The sequence below is a fragment of the Vulpes vulpes genome, chromosome 11, assembly GCF_048418805.1.
Source record: "Vulpes vulpes isolate BD-2025 chromosome 11, VulVul3, whole genome shotgun sequence".
NCBI classification, from domain to species: domain Eukaryota; kingdom Metazoa; phylum Chordata; class Mammalia; order Carnivora; family Canidae; genus Vulpes; species Vulpes vulpes.
Window position 1 is genome coordinate 88,923,275 of NC_132790.1, and position 22,645 is coordinate 88,945,919.

Genomic DNA, 22,645 nt, shown 5'->3' on the forward strand with positions numbered 1-22,645 from the left:
TCTCCCATGAAGCCTTCTGGGTGCACACCTCTAACACAAATGATATTTGACAGCTCATAATTTATCTTTACAGATATTGACAATAGTGGGTATGTTAGTGACTATGAACTTCAGGACCTGTTTAAGGAAGCAAGCCTTCCCCTGCCTGGCTACAAGGTGCGCGAGATTGTGGAGAAAATTCTAGCAGTTGCTGACAACAACAAAGATGGCAAAATCACTTTCGAAGAGTTTGTGTCAGTAAGTAATCTCATCCTCTCCTGGTTACTGATGTTTTTGCTTTGAGCAGAATTTTAGTAATGTCATTGCTCTGGTTAAATCTGACCACAGAGACCAGAGAAAAGCCCTGTTTTATGATGATGATGATGGTAGCAACAACAGTGCCTACAAATAATTCATTAAACCAAGGGAAAAAAATCATTCTTGAATTGTTGGAAGTCATGTTTTGACAATAATAGCTCATGTGCTAGTAAAACTACAGTTGTGTTCAGTGCTTATTGACTATCTGTGCACCAAATGTTTTAATATCTTAGTACTTGATCTTGAGAAATGGAGTATCTTTTGTGACTGAACTAGCTAAGGTATGGAAGCTATACTTCCTAGAAACTGGTTATTTCCTGTGATAAGCTATACCTTCAGTTTCTGCAAATGGCACCAGGTAAATTTTGACACTGGCTATGATAGCATTGTTTCATTATTAAAGTACCTCCAGGCTCAGGGGAACTGAACAAGATGAAAAACAATACATGACTCAACCAACAAAAGAAAAATAGATTGTAGAGCTGAATATTGAATATCATGTACTTCAAACTCTCAGGCTAAGAGAGACGACTTGGCTACATTGCCATTACCAGCTGGCAGTTGAGCAAGGGCTGTCACTTCTTCCAACACTTCCACCATGACCGTATGTTTCATATGGAAATATAACTTTATGGTGAGCCTGGAGAACCCAGGGGCTCAGGGAACGTGTCCTGGAAGTTATGATAACTGAGCTGAGAGCTGAAGAAAGTTGTTAAACAGATAAAAGGGGTTGAGTGGGGGAAATGAATAATGTCTGAGGCAGGCAGAAGCAACAGCCTAGGTAGAGGCCCCATGGCTTTAGGGATGGTAGATACTCTCAAGCACTTGGAAAAAAGCTGAGTGTGGATAGAGCAAAGATGGTAAGGGTATAGAGTGCAGCTAAAGAAGTAAGTTGGGGTCAGGTCATGCAGGGTCTTATGGAATTTTCATTTTTATCCTAAGAGAAAAGAAGCCAATGATGTAGGAAGAGGAGAGTATGAAGTGACATGATCAAATTTAAATTTTTAAAAACTCATTCTGGCTGCTGCTTGGAGTATTGATTGAATTCAGTCTAGCCAGTCATGAGAGTGATTGAGAGAGGGTGTTTCTCCAAGCCTATGTTATTTCTGACAATATCTAACTTACTTATTTTAACAAGTATATGTTTGCAACATTTGGACAGGCAAATATCTTCATTAAAGCATTCAAAAATCTTTATGAGGGACGCCTGGGTGGCTCAGAGGTTGAGCGTCTGCCTTTGCCTCAGATCGTGATCCTGGAGTCCCAGGATCGAGTCCCACATTGGGCTCCCTGCATGGAGCCTGCTTCTCCCTCTGCCTGTCTCTCTCTGTCTCTCTCTCTGTATCTCTCATGAATAAATAAATAAAATATTTTAAAAATAAATAAATAAAAATCTTTATCATGGAAGTTATTCTTTAGTTTTCAAAAGGCAGGGCAAAGGTCATGGCAAGCACAGGAGAATAATTTCTTTTTTTTTTAGTAATTTAATTCAATTTGCCAACATATAGTAGAACATCTCATGCCTTCCTTAATGCCCATCACCCAGTTGCCTCATCCCCTCCCCTTTAGCAACCCTCAGTTTGTTTCCCAGAGTTAAGAGTCTCTCATGGTTTCTCTTCCTCTCTAATTTTTCCTTATTCAGTTTCCCTTCCTTCCCTTGTGGTCCTTTGCATTATTTCTTATATTCCACATATGAGTGAAACCATATGATAATTGTCTTTCTCCGATTGACTTATTTCACTCAGCATAATACCCTCCAGTCCCATCCACATTGGTATAAATAGTAGGTATTTATCCTTTCTGATGGCTGGGGGAATAATTTCGATGTATTCAATTTAAGCTTAATTATAACAAAAATTCTTCTAGTGTTTGGAGTGCAAACATTTGTACATTTTGTGTTATGGGTAAAATGACATGAGAGCTATTTATGTATACAACCCATAGGGGTGAGAATACCTGATTAGGATTTATTTTGATATCATTCCAAATAAATAAGTCTACATAATTATCCTTCACGTTGCAAGGTTTTTTTTTTTTTTTATGATTGTCTGATCAAGGCTCTACTTATATTCCGTTCCAGCTGATGCAAGAGTTAAAAAGCAAAGACATCAGCAAGACATTCCGCAAAATAATTAACAAGAGAGAAGGAATTACTGCTATTGGAGGAACATCATCCATTTCCAGTGAGGGCACACAGCATTCTTACTCAGGTAACTTGCCAATCTAAATTGGATCTTTCAGTCATTGACTCATTCATCAAGTCTGATATTTCATCAAATGCAAGATACCATTCATTATAATTCACACCATTGTTTTATGTACCATTGTGGGAAAATCAGATTCAACTATACTATGCCATTAAATTTGAAATGCACCTCAACTTCAGAGGTGTCAGAATGAAAAATTGTAGAATCATTGAAATCAATAAGTTCTTAATATGTGTCAGGCAGCACAGCGCACAACAAGGAGATGAGAAACAACAAACTAGAAATTGTTTATATTTCAGTATTGAATGTGTTCAGTCATGACCTCTGAATGAAATTTTCATCCTGACTGGTGAGTTGGGTTTACTTGTAGGCCTGATCCAGGAGTTTATGGAGAGGTTTATTGCAAGGACCTTTCCCTTCCATTTTTCAGGGGCTGAGATTCCTGATTCATCTTTTATCAAGCAACTAGGTGACTAGAGAGCACAGCACCTGATTTGCCAGGTCTGATAGAATCACTGGATTGTTGCCCAGTGGGAAATCCAGTCACATTAACTCTTGAGATGCCTTACCCCATGTTAAGCTTACTTTTCATGGTCAAGATACATGTCTGAGAACCTTTGGCCAAGGTCCTTTTGTTCATATTCGCATAATTAGAGCTGTGCTTTTTATTTTAAGGATTTTATTTATTCATTTGAGGGGAGAGCAAGAGCAAGAGAGAATGAACAGTGGGGAGAGAGGAAGAGGGAGAAGAAGACTCCATGCTGAGTAGAGAGCCTGATGCTGGGCTCTATCACAGGACCCTGAGATCATTACCTGAGCCAGAGGCAAGCGTCTAACTGACTTAGCCACCCAGGTGCCCCTGAACTGTGCTTTTTAAATTACTGATAACAACTCACTGTAACTTTTTCCCCTTTCCTTTAGATCTAAATCTGTTAATTATCCCCTTGATTTTCTTCCTTTCAACTGGATTTTTCTGTAACAATATACTGACACTTCTCCCACCCACCCCACCCATTTTTTCTACCCTAATCCCCCCAGAGAAGTAAAGGCAGTGATCAATAACTGCTATCTTCATTTTTTAAGAGATTCACTCTTTAACTCCATTTCTACCTACATAGTAATGAACTATCTTCTTCAATTTTTAAAGAATCTTTTTATTGACATATAATATGCATTTAGGAAAGTGGTAGAATTCTTAACTGTACAGCTCAATGAATTTTTACATGTGTAAATGTCCTGTAGCTACATCCATGTAGCTTCCACCAGAAACAAAAGAAAACATTTCATCACCCTCCGTGGCTCCTTCATGGCTTGAACAGTAACTATTTCTCCCCATAGGTGACCACTTTTCTGATGTCTATTACCATAGATTTTTTTTTTTACATATTTATTGGGGTTTAGGATGCATATAGTAAGAGCATAAAGTGTGCTGTTTTTAAGTATATGGCTTGATGATTATTTTACATATGAATATGTAAATGTATAATGATTATCTAGGACTAGGTATGGAACATTTAAGAGCTTTTAAAAAAAGAACAGCTTTATTGAGATACAATTGAGATGTTATGAAATTCACCCTTTTAAAAGTGTACAGTTCAGTGGTTTTTAGTATATTTACAGAGTTGTATAGTCATTACCACTGTCTAATTTTGGAACACGTTCATTACCCTAAAGAGAAACCCCATGCTCACTAGCAGTCCCTCCCAGTTTCCCTCTTCTTCCAGACTTTGGCAACCATTAGTCTACTTTCTATTTCATTAGATTTGCCTATTGTGGAAATGTCATGTAAATGAAATCAGACAGTAGTGGCCTTTCACTTACAGGCCATAACACTTTCAAGGATTACCCCTATTGTGACATATATCGTATTATATTCTTTTTATTGCTGAATACCATTTTGTTCTATGGATAGTAGGACATTTTGTTTATGTCATCAGTTGGTAGACATTTGGTTAGTCTTGGCTATTTGGAATAACGCTGTTAGGAGCATTTTTGTAATATCCACATTTTTGTGTGGATATATGCTTTGACTTACCTTAGGTATATACTTAGGAGTAGAATTGCTGGATCTTTTTGGTCACTCTGTTTAATATTTTTAAAAACCAGCAAACTGTTTTTTAAAGTGGCTGTGCCGTTTTGCATTCCCACTAGCAATGTTTGGAATAACCAGTTCTTCTCTTGCTCACTGACACCTGTTATTGTCTCTTTGTTTATTACAGCCATCCTAGTGGTTGTGAAATAGTATCTTATTCCTGGTTCCTATACTTGGAACATTCTCCCTTTCTCTCCCCATCTTAAAAATCTGTCATTCAAATTGTACTTTCTCTGGACGCCTGGGTGGCTCAGTTGGTGAAGTGTCTGCCTTTGGGTCAGGTCTTGATCTCTGGTTCCTGGGATGGAGCCCTGCATCACCACCGCCCCCCACCATCCACTCTGTTGTCAGCGGGGAGTCTGCTCCCTGCTTCCTCTGTCACCCCACCCCCACCCCATGCTCTGTCTCTCAAATAAATAAATAAATAAAATTAAAAAAAGATTTTATTTATCCATTCATGACAGACACACAGAGAGAGACAAAGACATAGCCAGAGGGAGATGCAGGCTCCTTGCAGGGAGCCCGATGTGGGACTCCATCCAGGGACACAGGGTTCATGCCCTGAACCCAAGGCACATGCTCAACCACTGAGCCACCCAGGCATCCCAATAAATAAAATCTTTAAAAAAAAAAACAAAAAACAGGTTGTACCTTCTCCATAAAAACCTTTACTTGTCCCAACTGGAAGTGATTCTTTTTTCTCTTAAATTTTCTAAAATATTGTTTTTATCTCTTATGGTGTATTTATTTCCGTTATGCTGTGTTTCTTTATGTATCTTTTTTAAAAATCATTATACTAAAGATTCCTTGATGGGAGGTAACAATATCCTAGTGATGTTTCAATCCCTAGATTCTAAGTCTCTGAGGAGGTATGTATGGTGAGACAAGACAATAAAAAGGTAGATTATGATATGTACAAAAGATAAATATTAGTAAATAGGTCTTTTTTGATTGTGTGTGTGTCTGTCTGTGTGATGGATTACATTTTGGAAGTGCCTGCCAAATATGCTCTTAAGAAAATTACCTAATTCCAGGAATTAGGGAAGGTCAGCTCACTCTGTGCTACTCTGTGATAGAAATAGAAATTATTGAGGCACCTGGGTGGCTCAGTGATTGAGCATCTGCCTTCGGCTCAGGGTGTGAACCCGGGTCCTAGGCTTGAGTCCCAGATCTGGCTCGCTATGGGGAGCCCGCTTCTCCCTCTTCCTATGTCTCTGCCTCTCTGTTTGTCTCACGAATTAAAAAAAAAAAAAAAAAGTCTTAAGTAAAAAAAAGGAAGTTATTTCTTTGAAGATGTATGTTATTAAAAGATTTTTTATATTTACAGAATTATAATAAAGGAGTGGAACATTTTAAGTTTCTTCCTGTTTCTCCCACTGCTTAGCTCAATGACATTTTCTGCCTAAAGATCAAAGTATCAGGATCCCTGGGTGGCGCAGCGGTTTAGCGCCTGCTTTTGGCCCAGGGCGCGATCCTGGAGACCGGGGATCGAATCCCACGTCAGGCTCCCGGTGCATGGAGTCTGCTTCTCCCTCTGCCTGTGTCTCTGCCTCTCTCTCTCTCTTTCTCTCTCTTTCTCTCTCTCTGTGAATATCATAAAAAAAAAAAAAAAAGATCAAAGTATCCCCTCAAAACCATATGTTGAGAGTTGAGGATGCAGATGGCTGAGAGTAGAACTGGTATCTAGATTTGCCTTTGTTTCCTTATAGTAGAAATTCCACAGAAATGGAGCTGTTTTATTCATTCAAAAAACTCTTGATTGAAATTAGTGTTTCTGTTATGAGCTCCAAATCACAACTCTGTACCTTTCCGTGGAGGTTGTGGGATTTATTGCTTGTGGAAATCTGTTGCGTGTATTTTTAACCCTGGTGTGGGTGTGCATGATCTGACTTCTCTTGGTTGGCTTCTGATTGATTAGCATTCAGAAACAATATACTTTCATAGATTTTAGAATCAAATCAAATGCTTATTGTACTCATTTAAACTATGTACCTTACTGTCCCTTAATACAGCAGATGAAAAAATGGAATGAATTCCCCTTTCTCTTTGAACCCTTATGCCCTCTTAAACCCTGTAGCATTTTAGCAGAGTTTTAATAATAACCATTTATTTTCTTTGAACAGAAATTAAAAAGTATGTCTTCGTAGTGTGGTTAATTCTGGGAAATTTGGTTTGCTAACTAAGATTTTCTGTTTTCAGAGGAAGAAAAAGTGGCTTTTGTTAACTGGATAAACAAAGCTCTGGAGGATGACCCTGACTGTAAGCATCTTTTACCCATGAATCCCAGTGATGGCAGCCTTTTCAAATCACTTGCAGATGGTATTCTTCTTTGGTGAGTTGAACATTAGGTTAAGGGAAATATGTTCTTCTTCTCTCCATTGATGAGCATTCAGTGAAAACTAAAATTCAGCCAACAAGTAGCTGTGTAGCTATTGAAGAATTTATATTGCATGGAAAATTAAGCACCACATGTTTTCCAGAATTTTTCTGCAAATGCAATCTCTTGGTTTTCTGATGCCTTTTTTGTCTATGTCCTTAATAGCGCCAGGACAGTTTTGAGTTATTTCTCTGATGTATTTAAAAATGTTCACAGGGTTTCTTTTATCACTTTCAGTAAGGAATTATTGACTGGGACAGGGATATAAGGAAATGTAAAAGAAACATATGTGTCATTTGTGCTTAAATGGAATTAATATTTTACATCAGTCGTGTCATAGCCTTGGCTCTTTGCAGTAGGTTTCTGCTCACTAGACTGCAAACTCACTGGGGGTGTTCTTTGTTATGTGTACTATAGTCCCAGCATACATCTTTGTACAAATCAAGTGTCTTTTTTTTAAGCTTATAACAATATAGGAAACTTATGAAGAATAATATCACAAATATTCTTATCACCCCTAATTAGCTATTAGTATTCTATTAGTATTCAAAAGAAATAATATATTTCTTTTGATCTTTTTTTCCCTATGTTTTTACTTAAAAGGATAAAAAACCTCCAACCTACCCACAAGCACAGGATATTAATTTTTAGCTAACATAAATTATACCTTGACTTCCACCTATGATTCTAATCTCTTTCTCTGACCTTCGGAGGAAATTCCTATCATGAATTGAATGGGTATTTCCTATATTTATTTTAAAATATAAAGTATATTCTAAAATCTAGAGATAAATTTTGTATTAATTTCTCTTAAATTAATATAAAAAATTTCTCTTGAAATTTTAGAAAGACCATGTCTCTCTTTCTGCAACAGCAGTAATTTTGACACTGTTGATACCACTTTATGAAACGGCTTCTTAAAAATTTCTTTGTTTTACATTTCAGACTGCTGAATGTTGATGATCATTAAATGAAATAAAGACAGGACTTACATAAAGAAAATGCGAAACAATTTTTAAAAAATTAGGAAATGCTAAGATTACTATTACAGTGTATTACTATTTCTGTATTACAGAAATACAGAGTGATGGATTTGTTTTAGTTTAGGGAATAGTTCTTAGATTTTAGAAAGTAAGTCCTTGACATGAATCACAGTATAATATTTTAAAGAGATGGATTGTTAATTACTTTTCAAAATTTAACTATTTGTCTACTTGCAAAAACAAAATAAAAAGTCTTAAATTATTTAACTTAAATTATTTATCTTAAATAAACTGGGGGTCTGAAACTAAATTATTATCATTTTCTCTTTAGCAAAATGATCAACTTATCTGAACCAGATACAATTGATGAAAGAGCCATTAATAAGAAAAAGCTCACCCCTTTCACTATTTCTGTAAGTACTTGCTCTTTGCTAGTAATCATGTTACTGTGTTCTTAAATGTAAGGCGTTCATCGATGGATCTTTTTTACTCCAGTTTTATTGAGAAATAACTGACATATTTCACTGTGTAAGTATAAGACATACTGTGTGATGATTTGTTTTACATATATTATGAAATGATTACTACAATAAGTTCAGCTAACATGCATCTTCTCATGTAGGTACAATAAAAAGAAAAGAGTAAAAAAGGACAAAAATTTTCTTCATGTGATGAGAACTCATAGGATCTACTCTCTTAACAACGTTGCTATATAACCATAGAGCAGTGTTAGTTGTGGTCATCATGCTGTCCTTGACACCCCTAGTACTTAATTACCTTAAAACCGCAAGCTTGTACCTTTGACCACCTTTCTCCAATTTTTCCTCCATCCCCACCCCTATCCTTTGCCTCTGGTAACCGTAAGTCTGATCTCTCTTTTTTAGGAGTTTGGTATTTTTTGTTTTGTTTTAGATTCCACATATTGGTGATGCCATATAGTATTTGTCTTCCTCTTGTCTTACTTATTTCACTTAGCATAGTGCCTTCAAGGTCCATTCATGTAAAATGTTTGATTTAACATAATTTCAGTTTCCTATAAAAACTAGGTTTTATTAAATAAAAATTCAGCTGCATTTTGTACTGAATGAAATTAAGATTCAAAGTGCTTTGGATGGGGGCACCTGGGTAGCTCAGTAGGTTAAGCATCTAACTCTTGATCTCAGCTCAGGTCTTGATCTTGAGGTTGTGGGTTCAAGCCCTATGTTGGGCTCCATGCTGGGCATGGAGCCTACTACAAACAAACATTGTTCAAAGTGCTTTGGATGAACTTTACTTAAGATAATAGTATTCAGGTCATATTATTATAATCATTGAGTTGCTTTTATTAATGAATAAATTTGCTTGATGCTCTTGTTCTTGGTTGAAATAAGAGTACTGTATCGTTTCACCCATGTTTTACTATTTCACTGAATTTGAGTTATTCTTTTTATATTATTCTGTAGTCAGCTTCTACATTCAGGTGTTGTTAAAGTCGAAGAATTTATAGTTACCACACTCTTCTCAAAATCTCTAGAGCATTGGTGGATATCAGTATTTACTAAGTACTTGGTACCAGTCACTGTTCTAAACAAACTGCATGATTATCTCTTTGACTCTTTCCGACACCCTTAAAATAAAGTAGATACTACCATTTTACAGATGAGAAAACTGAGACACTGGGAGGTTACCCAATGGCAGAGCCAGGATATGATCCCAGTGGTCAAGCACTGGAACCCACCTTATAATCACTGTGTTATACTGCCACTCTTGTGTGGTGGTAGTAATAGCAACTAGTGCATATATATATATATATACTAGTCACAGCTGCAGCTATTAAAAGTGAGCTACTGTTAAGCTATATCTTTCATTTCTATTGGCAAATACAATCCTTGATTTTGCTGAAGTTGTTAAGCCTCTCTTCTAAGGAAGGTACAACCTTAGGGCAGTGGTACATGGTTAGTCTTGGAGTATCCAAGGGGTACTTCTATTCCCTGTATCTTTGAGAAATATGAATTTGGTGTTGACTAACATGGCTTTCTTGTCTCCCACTTCCCAATAAGCCAATAATATTGCATATTCCTAATAGGAACTCCTGTTCTTGAAGAAGCCCATTTCTGACTGCAATTGCCAAGTTTGTTTTCTTTCACATCTTGTGTCAGGATGGTTTGTTTAATATCTGTGATTGTTGAAAATATTCATACATCTTATTTTTAGGATACAGGTGTCACATAATTTTTCATGGCACTGACTCTGAAATACAGCATTTCTCAGTGTTGCACAAATTTATTTCTTGGTTTAACTCTTAACATTTGTATGTAGTGCGTTAAAGAAAATAGAGAAAAAATATTCTGTAGCTATTTTGCAATAACTATAGGATGGGTCTGAGGGGCTAAGTTTTTTATAGTTTTATTTTTATTTTATTTTTTTTGTACAGTTTTATTTTTAAAGATGACATTCTTCCAATATGAGTAGGGGGTAACAGTCTAGATCTCTAGGAGGCCTGAAAAAGTACACTAATGTAGAATGAAAAAAGGCCTCTGGGAAGGAGCAAAGTGTTACTGTGGGTATTAAATCTGTCTTGATTTTTCAGTAATTTCAGAGCTCTGGGAATAGATTTTCTAGAATATCACCAGCCTCCCATGAAACATAATCCAAAAGAAGTCTCATTCATTTGTAAAAGATTATAAAGTCATGATAATACAGTTTTTTTTTTACCTCATGATGATGGGTTTATATAGTGTCATGAAGTGTGAAAGAGAAATATGAAGGGATGAAAATAACGTATATAACTATGAAAGCAAGGAAAAGAGTTGAAGTAGTAAAGCGCTAGTTAAAACCATTTGAGTTTTTTGTCTTTTTGAGGAGTGGTATTATGCTTGTATAAATATTACGTTTCAGAATCTGAATTTTCACAATCTGTTGCTGCTTATTTACTTTCACAACTTGTCGATAAGACTTTGGGAAGGACTTTCTCACAGCCAATTTTCTTTGTTTCAATTCAGGAAAATTTAAACCTAGCCCTGAATTCTGCCTCTGCCATCGGTTGTACAGTGGTCAACATTGGTGCACAGGATCTCAAAGAAGGAAAACCTCACTTGGTCTTGGGACTTCTCTGGCAGATCATCAAAGTTGGTCTTTTGGCTGATATTGAGATTTCCAGGAATGAAGGTAAGATCATCAAACATATTTACTTTTCATGCATATATACCTTCTATGGGAAGGATTTATATTTCATTGTGTTCCTTTCAGCTCTAATTGCATTACTAAAGGAAGGTGAGGATCTAGAAGAACTGATGAAACTTTCTCCAGAGGAATTACTGCTGAGATGGGTGAACTACCATCTGACTAATGCAGGATGGCCTAACATCAACAACTTCAGCCAAGACATTAAGGTTTATATTTTAATGTTCAAAACTATGATGTAAAATAAGGATGTAGAATGTAAAAAAACAAACAAAAACGTGTTCGGAATCAAATTTGAATTCAAGTTTAATTCATAAGGACACAGTGTAGAACATGAAATTTTGCATTCCTCTGTCTGTGGTGGCTCTTCCAATTATAATTGCAAAATCTTTTATTTAAAAAAGAACTGGTTTAAACTGGTGGTTACCAGAAGGAAGGGGGATGGGGGAATGGGTGGAATAGATGATGGGGATTAAGGAGTGTACTTGTGATGAGCACCAGGTGTTGGATGGAGGGGTTGGGTCACTATATTGTACACCCGAAACTAGTTATTACACTGTATGTTAACTAACTGGAATTTAAATAAAGACTTAAAAAATAAAAAGGACAAAATACTCCTTTTACAATAAAGAAAAACTGGTTTATTGATATTTAAGAAGAAATAAAACTGGCTATGAGAAGGAGATACTAGCCCTAGCAGATAAAAGCATTCTTTCCCATCTTATATGCTACAGAGAGACTAAATTATAATGAGGATGTCAGTCTATTAATTTGGACTGAGAATTCATCTGTTCACTGGACTAGAGGCTCTTGTCGGCCTGACTAGTCCAACACTCTTACTTCTATTTTGTCAATAACCATCAAATAGGAGACCAAATATCTGAGGGCACAGGGAATCAGTAGACAAAAAGAATTCTTCAGGTATGTTTCTCAACCAAAATAGTTTGAAATGCCCCTCCCTATCAGGAGAGGTTTTCAAGGAAACCTTAACATTCAGTGTGCCTAACAGCTCTCCCGTGGTCACTCCTTAGACATGCATTGCCAAATTGGGTCCTCTAATTTGTCAATTGGTTGACTCCTCCTCTGTGGTATTTTTTCCCACCCAGACTAATCAGCATTGGCATTTATTCATATTTTCTCTTTAGATATATTAACTCCTTCAGTCAGATTATGCTCTTGTTATAATGGGCTTAGATGACAGTCTCTTTCTTTGAAGTGACACTGTATTTCTCTGCTTTATTATATGCTCATTTAAAAATTTATTTTGGGGGGGCTCTCTTATTTTAAAATTCAATTCATCAGGTATTTATTAAACCTCTCCTCTAAGATATTATGCCAGACACAGGAGATGCAAAGATTTAGCTCTTGAGAAGCTTACCAGTTACACAGAAAGATAAACAGGAGATGAATATTTCAGTTATCTCTTGCTATATAACAAGCCACTCAGAACTTAATAGCTTAAAATAACAATAACGTTTCTCTTGATTCAGTGGGCTAATGCAGCTTGGTTAAGTGGCTCTGCCTCAGACGGTTTTGTTTGGGATTACTAATTCATTTGCATTCAGCTGTCCGTTGGGCTTGTCTAGAGGGTGCAGAAGGCCACCACTCACGTGTCTAGTGCCTCACTGCATCTCCATGAGGCCTTTCCATATGGCTAGCCTGTGCTTCCTCATTGTATGACAGTCTCAGATATTTGGACTTCCTCCATGGAGGCTACCTTCAAGAGTGAGGATAAGGAAGCTCCTAAGGCTTGGGCTTCGAAGCCCTAGTACATCCCTTTCACTGCGTTCTGCTGCATTCTCTTGCTCAGAGCAAGATTACAAGGCTAGTCTGAGTTAAAGGGGAGGGCTTCTAGAAGATACTTGACCCTAATCTTAACCAATGCTTGGGAGCATAAACAAATGAAAAGGTGAGGAAGGGGTATTCCAGGTGGTGAGAACAATGTCTCTAGAAGCTGTGAGGTATCATCATGCATTCAGGAGCCTGGAAGTAGAAAGTAAAGTTACTAAATTATTCATTAAGATGAGGACGATTTCTTCAGTTAGAGGTTTGAGTATTATTTTCCTAAATCAAATGATGATTTTATTCATTTTAAGAATTCTATTTCATTTCTTTCCTTGAAGGATTCAAGAGCCTATTTCCATCTGCTTAATCAGATTGCACCTAAAGGTGACCAGGGTGATGAACCTGCCATTACCATCGACCTTTCAGGATTTAATGTAAGTACTGTTTTCAATTAAAAATTTTTTTATTTAAGTAAAATTTACATAACCATGTTTAAGTGTACAGTTCATTGGCATTAAGTACATTTGCATTGTATGCAACCATCACTACTATCCATCTCCAGAACTTTTCATCATCCCATAGTGAAATCTGTACCTAATAAACAATAACACCCTATTCCCTTCTCCCCCAAGTCACCGGTAACCACTGTTGTACTTTCTATCTCTATGAATTTGACTAGTGAGTAAGGTCCAATTTAGAGTGTAGTTCTCTACAGGCAGCATTGCCTAATGGAGTCCTTAGCTCTTCATTAAACCTTGGCCCTGGGCAGCCCGGGTGGCTCAGCGGTTTAGCGCCACCTTCAGCCCAGGGCCTGATCCTGGAGACCCAGAATCGAGTCCCATGTGGGGCTCCCTGCGTGGAGCCTGCTTCTCCTTCTGCCTGTGTCTCTGCCTCTCTCTCTCTGTGTGTCTCTCATGAATAAATAAATAAAATCTTAAAAAAAAAAAAAAAAAGTAAACCTTGGCCCGTTGTTCTTCAGAAGTTTTTTTCATGCCCTAGGCTTCAAATCTCCATGCTAAGCCATCTGGCTGTCATAACTGAAGAGAGGGAATTACAGAATTCTGATCTTGAATGTGTGTGGAATCAACCCTACATCCACTTTTTCCTGGTGCAATATAACTGGAACTCAAGAGGGTGCTTTTGTGACTGTCATTGTATGCTAGGAAAGGGAGCAACAAACCATTATTAGATTGCTAAGCAACTGATTATTAGTTATTCCAGCTTACATTCAGAAATATACAAAATAAAAGATGGCAATTCCTAGTGTTTATTTATAGTGTAGGAAGTACTGACAGAGATCCTGACCTATCTAACCCAGGAACCCCAGTTTTTAGCATAAGTTGTAAATACTGGGATAGTTCTATTTAAGCATTAAAATCTGATCAGACTATAGTTAAGTACTTAAAGTGCAACATCCATAATAGTTTTATTTTTTATCCATAATAGTTTTAAAGGTAAACTGAGTCACTACAAATTAATTTTATATAATTACAATTAAACATTTGAGAAAGTATTGAAGAACTGCAAAGTTTGCAAATTAGTTTGAATCAAAAAATTAGGAACTTAAAAAAAACAGAAAATTTCAAACATAATGAAAAAATGAACAAACTCAGTATAATGAACTACCCTGTGCTCATTCTCCAGGCTCAATAACTATCAACTCATAGTCAATCTTTATTCATTTATCACCTTCCTTTCTATCCCCTGTTATTTTGAAGCAAATCTTAGACATCAATATCATTTCATCAATAAGTATTTCAATGTCTATTTCCTTTTTTTTTTTTTTTTTTCAAAGATTCCATTTATTTATTCTTGAGACGCGGGGGCGGGGGGCAGAGACACAGGCAAAGGGAGAGGCAGGCTCCATGCAGGAAGCCCAACGCGGGACTCGATCCCAGGTCTCCAGGATCAGGCCCTGGGCCGAAGACGGCGCTAAACTGCTGAGCCACCCGGGCTGCCCCCAATGTGTATTTCTTAAAGAAACTTTAAAAATATAACCATAAGGGATCCCTGGGTGGCGCAGCGGTTTGGCGCCTGCCTTTGGCCCAGGGCGCGATCCTGGAGACCCGGGATCGAATCCCACATCAGGCTCCCGGTGCATGGAGCCTGCTTCTCCCTCCGCCTGTGTCTCTGCCTCTCTCTCTCTGTGACTATCATAAATAAATAAAAATTAAAAAATTAAAAAAAAAAACTTAAAAATATAACCATAATACCTTATCATACCTAAAAATACAAAAAAAAAACCTCAGTAATCTGTAATATCATCAAAATATTTAGTCAATATTGACATTTCCAATTGCTTCTTAAATGTCAGATTTTCTTTTTGTAGTTTATCTGAATTAAGATCTGAATAAGGTCCATATGTTATATATAATTTGTTCATGTCTATGTTAGGAACTTTTTATTGTTTAGTAGCATTGAACCTATTGCTTTCTCTGGCTTCATTTACATTTTTACTTTTTTTGTAACTGGTGCACAAAATGAGATAAGTCCTGATTCTTGGTCACAATATACTCTCATCATGAGTCCATGCACATCCCTCTTTTTATTTAGTTTTATTTGTATTTGTTTGCTCTAAAATTGTAACAAGTCCATATGAGCTGTCAATCCAACAAGAAAGCTAAGACTTTGACACTAATTTACATTTAGCTCTCTCCTTCCCTGTTCTTTTTGCCTCACGTTAATGTGACAGTCACCATCTTCAATCCTATGTTCGTTGTTCTTTTGCTCCTCTTTTTATATAGTTTTCTTTCAATGAGATATATCCCTTACGAAATTAAAGTTTTGACTTTACTTTCTAATTTCACATAAAGCTTATTGTACTTAAATTCCTGGTACTTATTTTGAACATATATCACTAAGAATCATTCACATTGTTGTATGTCACTGTGTAAATATAACAGTTTATTCGTCTTCTTTCCTTTTTGCAAGTATTTGGTTTCTTTCCAGGATTTTGCACTTGTAAAAAGTGCTGTTCTTCTGATTTTAATATTTTTTAATTTGTATCCCAACTTGTTTTTCATTGAGAAAAGAGTCTACTGGAAATATTCATAATAGAATGGGTGAGACAACTAAGCCTCTTAGCCAGAAGGTATTCTAATATATGGCCTTGACCAAATTATCTATAATTTGACCAGTAGGAACTAATAAGAAATTTGAGAGTTTTGTTGAGTATTTCAGCAGTGAGAGTGAAATATTCTTCTGATCTCCAGCAAGAAAAGTCAGAGAAGTTGATTTGGAATTTCTGCATGTTCTGACCTTATTTTGATCTATCATTTAATATATTTCCAGAAGAGTGATTGGCATAATTTTTTATTGATATACATGTTTAAAAGCAATCAAAAGTTTAATCTTGACCATTTTTATTTTATTTTGTTGTTTAGGAGAAAAATGACCTGAAGCGTGCTGGATTCATGCTTCAAGAAGCAGATAAACTGGGCTGCAGACAGTTTGTTACTCCTGCAGATGTGGTTTCAGGCAATCCTAAACTTAATTTAGCTTTTGTAGCTAATCTCTTTAACACATACCCATGCCTACACAAGCCTGATAATGACATCGATATTAATTTATTGGAAGGTATGTTCTTTCTGCCTTTAATTGCTTCACTGTATGTATCTTCTTGTGGTATTGACCTTCTTCACTGTCAGTGGTAGGGGATTGTGGTGGGAGATGCAGTTGACTGTGTGTAGGCATGTGCATCCATTAAAAAGTTTGTATTAAGGAAAGTGGTTGTTGATTTGGTTAAAAGAGAATGCTGGGGTAAATCTTACTTGTCTGTCATTTCTCCATCAGAATTTAGTGAAAACTATCATACATTTAAAATAGTCTCTTAAATGACCACATAACATAACTCCACCACCAATATGGACAATGAATTACCTATTGGAAAAAATAATCATTTTGTAGCTTTTTCTTCTCCTTTGAAAGCTACAGTTTGACTCCAGTATTGTTCTCTTTCTAATGTTTTTAATGCACATGAAAAAAAATTTTAATATTCATTACTTGTCTTGTTGTGTGTGGGCTATTGTTATCTGTCTCGTAATTTATAATACTTTCCTATTTTGCTTCGTGAAATGCAGATTTGACCCCTCCTAATGTAGGTACTGTATTTAGTACTTTTCTATACTCTATAAATATATTCATTCTGAACGTTCTTTTTATTAGTACCATTTATTCCTTCTATCTGGGTTGATTTATTTTTTGCATTGTTCATGCTGTGTTCTTTCTGTCTTAATATGCCTAAAGAATGACAAGGAAGAAACACAAATGAAACTTACTTAGAATAGCACAGCAAGGCTTGATTATGTAAACTCTGCACCAAATTTGCCTTCTAAAATAATGGGATATTGTAGCTGTAATCAGTTTTGACAATTGGACTTAATGATGTAAAGCCCTTATCCCTCTCCTATGAATAAGCAAACTTATATCACTCATAATCTTTGGAAGGATCTATTTAGGTTCAATAACATAGGTTATTTTGTATTCCTTAGCTATGTTACATTTCTTGAATGTCATTGAAGCTTATGATATATGAATCGTCATAACAACAAAAACATTCTTGCTATCTATTTCTTTCTCCTTATCTTTGTCTCTTAGCCTTCTCTTCTTTTCTGTTCTCACACTTTCACACACATACCTATCCCACGTTAGTATCAAAACTAAAGGGAAAAACAATGGCAGCAGTCAGAGGTAGGGGCCCATCCTAAAATATTCTCAGTAGTTGCCCTGGTTTGGAGAAGGCAGTCTTCAAATAGGGATCCTTCTTGGCAGGCAAGAGAATGTCCATTCTCTCACCATCACCTGCCTTTACTCCCTTTCTTCCCTGGGAGGGGAATAGAATGAGAAATCCGTTTCATGATCTTTTCTTTGACTGCCACAACCAGAGTTCCAGTGTCCTTGACAGTTTGATAATTGCATCTTCTTGATTAATGAAAGAAGTTTCAGATTTAACAAATATGTTCTTTAAAGAATATGATTAATTCAATTCACTCTTCCTGAGGCCCAGTAAAATAAAGACTATATTCTCTACATAGATTTTGAGAGGGAAGACAGATAAAAGTGCAGATTTTTCAGCAGAGAAATTGGGGATGAGCGATTAGAACTTTTAAAAAAATTAAAAAGGAAGACTAAGTTTTTATCAGTCTGGAAAATTTCAAAATCCTTCTGTATCTTACAATAGAAGGCATTGTTTAGAGTGGCATATTAAAAATGATCTGCTTTTTATAGTCACTGGATTCTTGCTAGATATCTTTTCCAACTTGCTCGCTCTCTTATTTGTCATGTTTGAATTATTTTGCTAGTGTTCAGCATGCTTTTGGAATTTTTCAGTGTGAATAGGATTGCTAAATATTTCCATTAGTATTCTATTTATATAAGAAGATATTATGGGAAATATTTATCAATCATCTTTATTTAGAACATATGTATATCCTGATACATCTGCCAAAAATGTATTTCACTTTGACTGTCATTGGAATTTTTCCTCTGTAAATCTGTTTTTATAGATCCTTATGAAATTCAAAGCTTAACTGTATTATATCCTATATTCATGTCCTCACTGGCAAAGAATTTTATCTGTATGGAATTAGAGAAAATTAAAAGCCCAACTAAATATAAAACCTTCAGATTAAATTGAGCCAAATATATGGGCTATGTGTAGAGAGGCCATCTCAGAATTCATTTGTGGTGATAGAAAATACATACACTTTGTTCAAATTATGGGTCCACTATTTAGTATCTGAGTGACTTCTCTGAGCTTTGGTTTTCTCATCTATAAAACAAGATTAATAATACTAATTTTGAAGAGTTACAGAGCAAGTTAAAATGACCTTTCATGAATGAAAGAATTTAGCATACAGTATGTGCTCAGTAATAGGTTGGAAAAAGGAAAACATCACTTAGCACATTTAGTGAGTGTTAAATATATGTTAGTTCCTTCTCTTTCCTCTTAGTAGTTTACTTATAGTATATTCGTTATTTTTTTCTGAAACTTTTGTCATTTGCAGTTATCAGTTTGGCCCTGAAAATGAAATGTTCTATAGTTTTTTCTGCCTTTTATATCGGCAATGAACGTTTTACTTCTAAGATTGCTTCAGTTGTCTCGAATACAGACAGCACTTACAATCTGGAATACATATGTTTTTCTAGTGCTTTACCATGGCTCTGGCACAAATGCATACTGCTTCTGGCTTTGAGCATTTATTTACCAAGACAACTTGAAATGGTATTAGATAAATAAATGCTTACTTACATAATCTATTTTACTTTCCAGGCATCAAAAATTAAAATAATAATATAATCATTTGGAACATGGGAAGAAATATGAACCCCTGAAGCTTATAACAGTTTCAGAACTCAGTAAAATACTAGTGTCTTTTAAAATATTATTTGTTGTATCTTCAGATACAGCAGATTTTGGATCTTAATTCAATTAAAAATTAGGCTATTGTTACACTATCAATGTTTGTAATTTTAAAACACAACTTGGATTTTCCCAGAAGGAAATAATGTAAAATTTTTCTAATTACTAGAGAAAAATCTATTGCATATTGTAATACAGAAATAACTAAAAGGTAAATCCAGGTCACATGCATCAAACTGTTGATGATAGTACACTTTATTTATGTCACTTTGGGGAAAGTTCAGACATTTCATTTGCACTTGTTTAATAACTCCTACAAACAGGCAAGCATGATTTCTAGGAATATTTAGTTTATTTCTTTTTAAAAGGGTTTTCAAATAGGTTATCATAAAGTGATAGTGGCAGGTAGAACAGACTGGTTAGTTACCTTTTATGCAGACCAGAGGGAATAAAATTTAAGAAATTATATTGGCTATATAATATGATAGAGCAAGAATTAAAGTAGATTCTGGGAATGCCTTAGGTATTAGCATAGAAAATCAAATGAAAATACAGCTGACAGATTATTTCCTGAGCATCTGCACAAAAAACTTGAATCCTTTAGATTTTACAAGGCTTGGTTTCTCTTTTGGCTGTCCATGATTATACTATCTATGGCATTTAGTCTGAAGATGATTGCAGAGATGGCTCTATAGGAATGGGTCCCTGGAGCTCAGATGGTTATAGATTTAGATGCCTAATTATCCTGGGAATCCCACAAGAGTCAAAGTTAGGGAGTGATCTGAATTTGCCTATAGTTTAGAAGTGATGAGAAGTGTAAATGTTTCAGTTTTTCAGGCGTCTGATGATGAGATGTAGGTTAGGCCATTCCACTGTCCCCTATCTTTGCTGAAAACAAATACTACTACATAGTCGCTTAGGACTATTTCTAATCTAAGGGATGACTGGAAGGCAGAAATGGCAAGGAGAGTTCACCTGGCTCTTAGCCCACATTTTCTTTATAGGTGGTATAAGTACTGCTTATAGGGAATGCTCAGGAAGGTTAAGTAATCATGGGTTAAATAACAGTGCCTGCAGGAGTTTCTTACTGAGGTGATCTTTTGAGGTCTAGGGACTTAATAGGATAAGATGTCTTTCTCTTAGCATCCTGTGTATGTGTCGTGTTCCCTTATATGTTTTCAATAGTGACAATCTAAAATAAACTCAGGAAACCTGTAAAATAGTTATATCCCTTCACTGCTTATTTTTATATTACCTGTAATCCTCTCTCCCCTTCATTGCTGTTTGGCTTAATTAAAATGTAGGTTTGTGTGCCCAGAAATTTTCCTGTAAAACCAAAACCTGTACAGATTTAGAAACACTGCATTGGGAAGAGCACAGCTTTTCTTTTGGTTTACTATGCTAATGTTACCTGACTGCTAAAAGATTTTGTTTCATTAATTTTTAGCCAGCCCCTTTTGCATGTAATCATAACTACAGACATGACCATATAAGTTTCTCTGTTATTTTTTGGACAGAGAAGCCCAGAACTCAGTGGTTCACTGGCATCAAAGAAAGGACTCTAGATAGAAAAATTTAGAGCAAATGGAGGCCTTCTAGGCAGAGAAGGGAAAAGAGACTTTGGCAATAAGACTGACTTCTCCCCCTGAAAGATTATAGTATCGCAGAAACCACAGCAAAGTATGTATGGCTGGTTTGTACCTGCCAGGATGGTTTAAAATATATTTCTTGATGCCTTTTGTCCTGAATCATCAGTATGAACTTGTGTCCACTCTAGGAGAGAGCAAGGAAGAAAGGACATTTCGGAACTGGATGAATTCCTTGGGGGTCAACCCATACATCAATCATCTGTACAGGTAAATGTCTTAATTGTGTTTTAGGTTTATGACCAGAGTCTAACTTTTCTAGTTTCAAACCATAGGTATGTTTATATTAGTACATTTTCTAAAAATCACAAAAATTTAAACCAACATTTACAATTTCAGAATGCTGGAGATTGGCAATACAATGGATTTTTAAAGAATAGTATTATTTAAAAAGATCAGAATATAATAGTATTAGTTATAATTTTTGATGATATAAATAACCAATTTGGTAAAGATAATCTATCCTATTCTTTTATAATTGATCAGAAAAATAATAAATTATTTCAACGATAACAGATTAGAAGAATAGTAATATTTTATAAACTGTTCTTATCATTATATCAATATTTTAAATGAAAATTCACACTTTATTTTGCCCAGATCTCTCAATTATCTCATAATTTGTTGCAATTTTTTTCTAACTTGTATAAATAATTTGCTTTCCGTCAGTAATTGTAATTTATCTTATTCTTTCTTGTTTAAAAATGACAACACATTATCAATATTGGTAGGACTAAGAAAGTATTTTACTGAATAATTTTCTGTGCTGTCTGGTAGTACTAACAATGTGTCATTTTAGGTTTGGGTAAAAGGAAACCTTCCTTTTCTATTATATTATCTACCAACCTGCCTTTAAAAATGGAAAAGAACACAGCTTTAGCTAATTGTATATTAATAATTTACAAATAACTAAGTTATTATTTAATTATGAATTTAAGTCTATTGCTACAAAAGACCAAGTCATTGGCTAGTTGAGGATTTATGATACAGTAATTTCTGCTTCTTGGTGTATATTCAAATTATGGTTTAAAATCAAAATCAGTACCACCTTAGGTAACTTGTTTTGATGTGATAGACTAATATTTGATGAACTTTTTAAAAGTCTATAAATTCCTTGGGGCACCTAGGTGGCTCAGTCGGTTAAGCGGCCAACTCTTGGTTTTGGCTCAAGTCATAATCTCACATACGCGGGATTGAACCCCGCCTAGAACTCTGCGTTTAGTGTGCAGAGTCTGCTTGGGACTCTCTCTCCCTCCGTCATTGTGTGTGCTGTCTCTCAAATAAATAAATATTTAAAATAAATAAATACTTAAAATAAGGGATGCACTAAACTGTTTAAAAAAAACCAAAAGTGTATAAATTCCAGCTAGATGACAGAGATATGTATCATTTAGACTGGAACTCTCATTATAGTAGCAGGGCAGTAAAGGAATCAAATACTTGGTGTGAGGAGGGGATAAGAATTTTATAGAATAATGTGAAGGAATGTCTATAATATATACTTGATAGAAAAGACCAATAGGTTAGGGGCACCTGGGTGGTACAGTTGGTTAAGCACCTGACTCTTGGTTTCAGTTCAGGTTGTGATCTCAGGGTCATGAGATTGAGCCCTTGTGTGGAGCTCCACATTCAGCAGGGAGTCTACTTAAGATTCTCTCTCCCCCTGCACCCTCATCCCTGTGCCTGCTCCCTCTCTCTATATATATAAAATAAATATTTTTAACAAAAAGAAGAA

General features: G+C 35.7%; 1 protein-coding gene across 2 annotated transcripts in view; it reads left to right on the top strand.

Moving 5' to 3' along the window:
- The window catches only part of PLS1 (plastin 1), a 103,427-nt gene that overhangs the window by 64,408 nt on the left and 16,374 nt on the right, over nt 1–22,645 (top strand). For both annotated transcript variants that reach the window (XR_011995295.1, XM_026018555.2), the window contains exons 3-11: nt 74–237; nt 2,378–2,507; nt 6,796–6,928; nt 8,288–8,369; nt 10,938–11,103; nt 11,185–11,327; nt 13,242–13,337; nt 16,287–16,479; nt 21,042–21,120. Coding sequence is in view for 1 of the 2 variants with exons in the window: in XM_026018555.2 (XP_025874340.1) it covers nt 74–237; nt 2,378–2,507; nt 6,796–6,928; nt 8,288–8,369; nt 10,938–11,103; nt 11,185–11,327; nt 13,242–13,337; nt 16,287–16,479; nt 21,042–21,120 (1,186 nt within the window). In the remaining variant the exon portion in view is untranslated. The remainder of the gene's footprint in view (nt 1–73; nt 238–2,377; nt 2,508–6,795; nt 6,929–8,287; nt 8,370–10,937; nt 11,104–11,184; nt 11,328–13,241; nt 13,338–16,286; nt 16,480–21,041; nt 21,121–22,645) is intronic.